At 55.7% G+C, this 7,888-nt stretch overlaps 1 protein-coding gene across 1 annotated transcript; it reads left to right on the top strand.

Moving 5' to 3' along the window:
* Positions 1-3,236: 3,236 nt before the first annotated feature.
* On the top strand, positions 3,237-6,389 carry GPR3 (G protein-coupled receptor 3). Its single transcript, XM_011981682.1, has 2 exons — positions 3,237-3,324; positions 4,369-6,389. The coding sequence occupies exon 2, from the start codon at positions 4,374-4,376 to the stop codon at positions 5,364-5,366; it is 993 nt and encodes a 330-aa protein (XP_011837072.1). The 5' UTR covers positions 3,237-3,324; positions 4,369-4,373; the 3' UTR covers positions 5,367-6,389.
* The last annotated feature ends 1,499 nt before the right edge of the window (positions 6,390-7,888 follow it).

The following is a 7,888-nucleotide window of genomic DNA, read 5'->3' on the forward strand; positions in this document are numbered from 1 at the left end:
AAAAAGAAAGAAAGAAAAGAAATGTCACTGTACTCTTTTCCTCCCTGGCTGCCTTGGGATCAACCTCACTTGCAAACCACAGGATAACTATCGGGATCAGGAAGTTCACGACCAACCAGTACTTCAGCGGAAATAAATGGTTTTCCGTGTCCTTCGCCCTGGGAAGGCAACAATGCCTAACACAGAAAACCACTCAAAAAGTAGAAGACCACACTGGATGTCATCTTTGTATTTAGACCCCATTTTGGGCTGGGCGCAGTGGCTCATGCCTGTAATCCCAGCACTTTGGGAGGCCAAGGTGGGCAGATCGCTTGAGCCTAGGAGTTCAAGCCAGCCTGGGCAACGTGGCGAAACCCTGTCTCTACAAAAAATTCACGCCTTAGCCGGGTGTGGCGGCGTGTGCTTGTAATCCCAGTCACTCTGGAGGCTGAGATGGGAGGATTGCTTGAGTCCAAGAGGTTGAGGCTACAGTGAGCAGTGATTGCACCACTGCACTCCAGCCTGGACGACAGACTGAGATCCTCCTGTCTCAAAAAAATAAAATAAAAACAGAACCTATTTTGGTGGTGTTGGCTTGGGTATGATTTATGATTCCTTGGATTATGCAAAGAAAAATTAATCCAAACGCAGACTTGCAAGACATGAAAGAAAAAGACCTTGAGAAAAGAGCTAAAGGGACTCAAGAACAGAATGAAGATAGTCAGGGAGTCACAAGAGTGTGGTGCCGGTGCTGGCAAACAGGAATGACTTTATCTGCAGCGACGGTGCAGATTTTTCACCAGAGGATTAATAAACTACGAAAACTTAAAAAATACATAATCGCCATTCAGAGTAGCAGAAGATAGTCCCCAATACCCCCCTTTGATGCCAACCTCCCGGCAGCCTTCACCCATTGCTGAGACCAGAACTCTGTAGGGACCTAGCTCTGATGGGAGAGAAAGTGGATCCCTGAGGCGTGGGGCCCTGATGCCCTTGGATCCTCTCTCTGACACCCCCATCTTCCTGGGCACCAGGCATATTACTACTCTCTCTGTTTTCCTTTTTCCTCCAGTTGCTCCCTTTTAGGTCAATCATCCAGTCCATGATTATTTCTTCAACACCCATTACATGTCAGGCACTGTTCTCCAGCAGAAATGGGATATAGTCACTATCCTCTTGGAGCTTAGATTCTAGTGGGGTTGACACGTAGTAAAACAAACAAACATGAATTTATTTATAATTTCAAGAGCACTTCATCCTCCGAAAACGAATAAATCAAGAGAAGGGGAGGGAGAGTGATGGGGAGGTCAGTGGCGATCTGAGAGTTCAGAGCAGCCTGTTTCAGAAGTGACTTGGGAGCAGAGACCTGGATGAAGAGAAGGGTTGTAGGCAGAGAGAACAGTCAGGAGCAAGAGCCCAGGAACAGGAGCCCCTGAAGCCCCTCCTCACTCTCTGCTCCCGCCCCGGGTGATGTCCTCTACCCCTAAAACCTTAGGCAGGTGTGCCACTTGCACACCTACACCGCCAGGTGTGTCCCTCATTGGCCAACTGTAACATTGATGGCCAACGGCGTGCAGATCCCACTCAACAACCCCATGAGGCCGAAACTAATATTATCCCTATTTTTTAGATGAGGAAATAGGCACAGAGAGCTAAAGAAACTCTCCAAAGTCACACAGCTAGGAAATGGAGAAATTGAGATTTGACCACCTCCGCTCCCTAAGCCCCCTAAACTCACCACATCCAACCTGAAATGAATCTTCTTCTCCAGCTCCAACCCCTCCTCTTCCCATGTTTCCTGCCACTTGACCTTCTGCTGCCTCACATTCAAACCCAAAACCTGCCTGGTGGAGGCTGACCATGGGGCTGCAGTGATAGTGCTGTGATGGGGGTGTCCAGTGGGGCCTGGGATCCTCAGGCCTCTTAACCTCATCTTCCCTCCCACAGGCCTGCATGATTCCAGGGAGCATCAAGGCAAGAAACACAGGGAGAAAGAGCAGTCAGTCCCCCTGCCACAGGACTGGCCACATCTGTCACATCTGGAGAAATCTGCCCAGAGTGGTTCCCCTGGACTAAGGGCAGACGGCATTGGGGAAGAGGGAGCTCCTTCTCCTTGCTCCACCCATCAGGATGCCTAAAATGAGAGGCTGAGAGGGGCCTGCCCTGAGGACTGAGCTGCCAGGCTTTCTGCTTCCAAGTTCTTCCCGGCTCCCCATCTCCTCCTGCTTCGGGGAAGTGCACCCCCGACTCCCTCCCCTCTGGCTTTCTAGATCCTTGAATAAATAATTCAGGTTTTGAAATCTTGCCAGGCCCACCCCTCCGGTGCTGTGAGGGCGCTATTGGGCTGACATGAGTGACGTCACCCAGCTCTTATCCCAGCCCCAGCATCACGGGACCTGCCCTGGCACCAACTTACCTGCCTGGTCACTGTCAGTCCAGACGCTCTACCCTGTGCCCCTCACCCTGGAGCCCACTCACCACGGCCACCTGCTATCTTCCTTCCAGGGCCCCACGGCCCTCATGGCTTAGCATTGTCGCTTCAGTACCCCAGCCCTTCTGACAGGGTCATAGTGACCTGAAGTCACCTGGACACTCCATGTTCCCAGGCTGCCGCCTCTGCCATCCCGGGGTCCCTGAACTCCTCCCTGCTGCAGAGTCACCGTCACACTGCCATGGTTGCCCTGGGGGTTTCCTCTCTACCGTTGGTGTCCCACGGCCATCACGCCCCCCAAGATTCTGTCACCATGCTAATGTCACTGCCACCCACCTCCCCGCTCCCTCGTGCTCCCCGTCATCGTCACCTCAGGGCCCCATCATCTTGGCAACCCTGTCATCCTCACCAGGGACGCCCAACCAGCCCCATCACAAGCTCTTCCTTCGTCATCTGGATCTCGTCAGCCTCTCTGCCACCCAAGGGTCCCATCACCCCACAGCCTAGCCGGGTCCCCTTCCACCACGTTCCCTGCAGCCTCCCTGAGACTACAAGGCTCTCCCACCGGCGCCGCTGAAACCCCCGGCCCGCAGAGGGCGCCGCGTCAAGGACAGCGCGGGTCGACTCGGGAGGAGGCGGGGCCGCAGCCACGGTCGCTTTTTATGAATGGGGGAGCGGGCGGCGCGAGGCCTCATTACTATGCCGCGCAACGCGCTCTGCGCCCCAGCGCTCCGCGCCCATTGGCTAATCGGGCCGCTGACGTCACCGAACCGGCGGCCGGGGGCGGGGCGGGGCGGGGTGACTCACGCCGCTTCTCCCGCGGCCGCGGGGGCTTCTCGGGGTCCACGCACGCCCTGCGCCGCCAGGACCCGAGCGGAGCCTCCCCGCGGCCTGGCCGCGCCTGGTCCTGAGCGGTGAGTAGTGGGCCCCGCCACGGACACTAGGGGTCCTGGAGGGCACGCAGGATGCTGGGGCACTGGGCCGGCGGAAGACTCCTAGCGGCCGGCCAGGGTCCGAGTTCCAGGTGGGAATTCTGGGTTTAGGCGATTCTGGATTAGCAGATGTGGGCCTAAGTGCTTGAGTGCGGGGGCTCAGTTGGATGACCCGGCGAAGGGTGAGCATTCCTGCAGGGACCCGAGGCCCTGGAGGGACTGATGGTCATCTGAGGTTAAGCCGGCAGGAGGCGTCTGGGGCAGGGACCCAGGCGTCCGAACAGCAGGAGGTGTCCGACTTGGGAATCCAGGTATCTAGACAGAAGGCGGAGTCAGGCCCAAAATCCAGGTGTCCGGGCAGAAGAAGGCATCTGACTCAGGGATCCGGGCTTCCAGCAGGGGGGTCTGCCTAGAGACCTAGAGATGCAGGCAGAAAGAAGGGTCCAGCCAGGGACAGAAGCCTGGGAGGGTGGCGGGTGGGGTCTGAGTTCCCAGGTGTTACCGCGGGAGTGCGGGGTGGTGGCTGGTGGGAGCTTCACGCGCATTCCCCGGGGGCGGAGTCTAAGGCTGGCAGTACTGAGAATCGTGAGGGGTCTGGGAGACTCAGGCACGAGCTAGCATCATCATCTCTGATGGGAGGGAGCAGAGCTGCTCAGTCTCCAGATGTTTCCCTACCCCAATCTTGAGCCTTTGGGGGCATCCCCTGGATCCTATGGCCCTCATCCGCTTATAGTACCCCTTCTTCTGTCTCTCCTCTGGTCACACACATGGAAAAAGAGACGTGCAGGACCTAGGACAGGGATCCCCAGGAAGAGACCCCTGTTTAGAGGCCTGGGGGCATTGGAGAGGACAGCGGCATCCTGGGAAGAGCCCCAGGGGATGAATGTGGGGATAAGGCGTTGGGACCCTATAAGGTATCCTGAGGAGAGACTCCCACCATGTATCCTGAGGGGCACCTCACCCCCTCCAGACCCCACCTCGCATCATCCAGCTGGGTCAGCTTCTCACAAGGCCTTTCTCCTACAGGTACCATGATGTGGGGTGCAGGCAGCCCTCTGGCCTGGCTCTCAGCTGGCTCAGGCAACGTGAATGTAAGCAGCGTGGGCCCAGCAGAGGGGCCCACAGGTCCAGCTGCCCCGCTGCCCTCACCTAAGGCCTGGGATGTGGTGCTCTGCATCTCAGGCACCTTGGTGTCCTGCGAGAATGCACTAGTGGTGGCCATCATCGTGGGCACGCCCGCCTTCCGTGCCCCCATGTTCCTGCTGGTGGGCAGCCTGGCCGTGGCAGACCTGCTGGCAGGCCTGGGCCTGGTCCTGCACTTTGCTGCTGTCTTCTGCATCGGCTCAGCGGAGATGAGCCTGGTGTTGGTTGGCGTGCTGGCAATGGCCTTTACCGCCAGCATCGGCAGTCTACTGGCCATCACTGTTGACCGCTACCTTTCTCTGTACAATGCCCTCACCTACTATTCAGAGACAACAGTGACACGGACCTATGTGATGCTGGCCTTAGTGTGGGGAGGTGCCCTGGGCCTGGGGCTGCTGCCTGTGATGGCCTGGAACTGCCTGGATGGCCTGACCACATGTGGCGTGGTTTATCCACTCTCCAAGAACCATCTGGTAGTCCTGGCCATTGCCTTCTTCATGGTGTTTGGCATCATGCTGCAGCTCTACGCCCAAATCTGCCGCATCGTCTGCCGCCATGCCCAGCAGATTGCCCTCCAGCGGCACCTGCTGCCTGCCTCCCACTATGTGGCCACCCGCAAGGGCATTGCCACACTGGCCGTGGTGCTTGGAGCCTTTGCCGCCTGCTGGTTGCCCTTCACTGTCTACTGCCTGCTGGGTGATGCCCACTCTCCGCCTCTCTACACCTATCTTACCTTGCTCCCCGCCACCTACAACTCCATGATCAACCCTATCATCTATGCCTTCCGCAACCAGGATGTGCAGAAAGTGCTGTGGGCTGTCTGCTGCTGCTGTTCCTCTTCCAAGATACCCTTCCGATCCCGCTCCCCCAGTGATGTCTAGCTGAGTCTTCGTGATCCTTCAGCCCTGATCACTACAGAATTCCAGAATGTTAGGCTCTCCAGGGCTTCTTTCCAAACCCCCAGCTCCACACCCCCCAGACCCAGCTGGTTCTGGAGTTCTAGGACATTGGGTGTTTGAAGGTTCTTGTTCAGATCCCTGTGGGGGTCCAGCTGGCTCCATGGTTCCAGAATGTTCAGGTGGTCAGGGATCTACTCAGAAATGTCTCACAGCCCAGCTGGCTTGCAATTCCGGAATGCTGGGAGTTTTACAGTGCCATTCCAAGTCCCAGATGTCCCTCCTCCCCCACACTTGACCTTAACCCTGTCACTTTACGTTTGAATTTCTGAACTAAAGAGTCAGAGAGATTAGTCACATAGTTGCCTAAATAGGAGAGAGAAAGATTATATACGCGCACATACAAAGAGAGTGTCTATTTATGATTTACTTATTTATTTATAAATTTACTTATGGGTGGTAAGGGGGGAAAAAGAGACCCACACCTTGATATCCAGGCCATACCAGGGTACCCGTTGTCCCCTCACCCCCATTTCTGACCTCAGTTCCTGGAGGGGGGAAAGGGAGAAAGAGAAACCACGTATTTTGTTATTATTTTGGATTATTTTTTATCGAAGAGATCATAGAAACCAGAGCCTTCTCCCCAGGCCTGCCCTCTTTGGGTTTGGAAGGGGAACACACCAGCCTCTGGTTTTTTATTTTTTTAAGAAGCCATCACCTGAGCAACCAAAAATTCCTCTGCGCTGGGGTCCGACTGCCCTCTGGTGGCCATTTGGGGAAAACTTCAGCCCAGCCAGGCAGCTGGGACCAGAATGCAACCCCAGCTCCACTCCAGCCTGGCGTCCAGCGCCACAGCCATGGCCCGGGGGCCAAGCCTCATCCTGCGGTGCCCTAAAGAGGGGGGGCACGAGCCAACACCCCACCCCTCTGCCAACCGGGGTATGGCCCCCAGTGCATTCCCTGTTCCTGTCTCCAACCTAACTCAATAAAAAATGATTTTGTCATAAATATGTTTCCCTATGTGTGTGTGGAGGGCATGGAGTGGGGCCTGATGGAGGATGGCCTGGAATGAGAGGGTCAAGCCAGGCCTGGGGGGGCTGTTGAGGGACCTGGGGAGCTGGACAGAGGGTGGAGGGTGGCTGGCAGGTGACTCCCTCTCAGATGTCAGTGCTCCTCTGCTCAGACCTGGGCACTGACTGGCAAGGACCTTACCTCCCCCTGGTGACAGGAACCTGGGTGCTTGGCTCTTCCTGGGTCAAGGATGCCCACATCCTGCCCACATTGGCCATTGTGGGGCTTAGGCATGATGAATGTGCTCAAAGCATGTGTTTCCTTAATAATAATGGGTCCTTCTAATTGTGGGTGCCTACTGTGTGTCTGGCACACATGCCACCTCGCTTATGCCTAATAAGCATCCCATGGCACAGGTAGTGTCTTCTCCATTTTACAAACGAGGTAGCTGAGGCTGAGTGAGGGACAGTGGCTGGCCCAAGGACATAACAGCTAAAAAATGGTAAAGCCAGGAGCATCTGTTTCTAGAATCTGTGCTGTGTAGTGAGCAATTTCCTTCCTTCCCAAGCCTGGAGCTTAGGGCATTCTGGACCCCTGATTTTTTTTTTTTTTTTTTTTTTTATGGAGTCTCACTCTGTTGCCCAAGCTGGAGTGCAATGGCACGATCTTGGCTCACTGCAACCTCTGCCTCCTGGGTTCAAATGATTCTCCTGCCTCAGTTTCCCAAGTAGCTGGGATTACAGGCACCTGCCACCACGCTGGTTAATTTTTGTATTTTTAGCAGATTCGGAGGTTTCACCATGCTGGCCAGACTGGTCTTGAACTCCCAACCTCAGGCGATCCGCCCGTCTTGGCCTCCCAAAGTGCTGGGATTACAGGCGTGAGCCACCGCGCCCAGCTGAACCCTGATTTGTTTTGGGGTTCATTTTTAGGGCCACATCTGGGAAATGGTCAGAGGGGGTCTGGTCATTTTGGAGTCAGAAGAGCTTTTCTACGCAAAGGTGGGTGACTATCAGTCTGTGCCTTTGGGGACATATGTGTGCAGGACCCAGAGTTTGGGTATTTGGGGAGAGGAAGCTGACCCCAGAAGGAATGTGTCTATCATGCCAGGGCAGCAACAGGTTTGGGGTGTGGCTGAAGAGGAAGCTCTGATTGGCCAAGCCTCCCAGCTTCCCAGGCCTTATTGTTGGGCAAAGCTTGGAGGTGGGGCTCTCAGAGCATTTCTGGCTCACCCCTCCATATACAGACAGGGAGCCTGAGGCCCAAAGAGGAGCAGCCATTTGCTCAAACTCGCACAGCTGTGCCAGGCTGGGACACAGGCCTTTCTCCATTTCTCTGGCAGAGCCCTTTTGTCTAGTGTAAAGATCCCTCCCTTGGCCAGGTGCAGTGGCTCATGCCCGTAATCCCAGCCCTTTGGGAGGCCAAGTTGCGCAGATCACCTGAGTCAGGAGTTCAAGACCAGGCTGGTCAACATGGTGAAACCCCGTCTCTACTAA

This window comes from Mandrillus leucophaeus, unplaced genomic scaffold (genome assembly GCF_000951045.1).
Source record: "Mandrillus leucophaeus isolate KB7577 unplaced genomic scaffold, Mleu.le_1.0 Scaffold23, whole genome shotgun sequence".
In the NCBI taxonomy this organism is placed as follows: Eukaryota; Metazoa; Chordata; class Mammalia; order Primates; family Cercopithecidae; genus Mandrillus; species Mandrillus leucophaeus.

What these genes read in the sequence shown, in the direction of transcription:
- GPR3 (XM_011981682.1), top strand. Translation starts at nt 4,374, where the DNA reads ATGATGTGGGGTGCAGGCAGCCCTCTGGCCTGGCTCTCAGCTGGCTCA.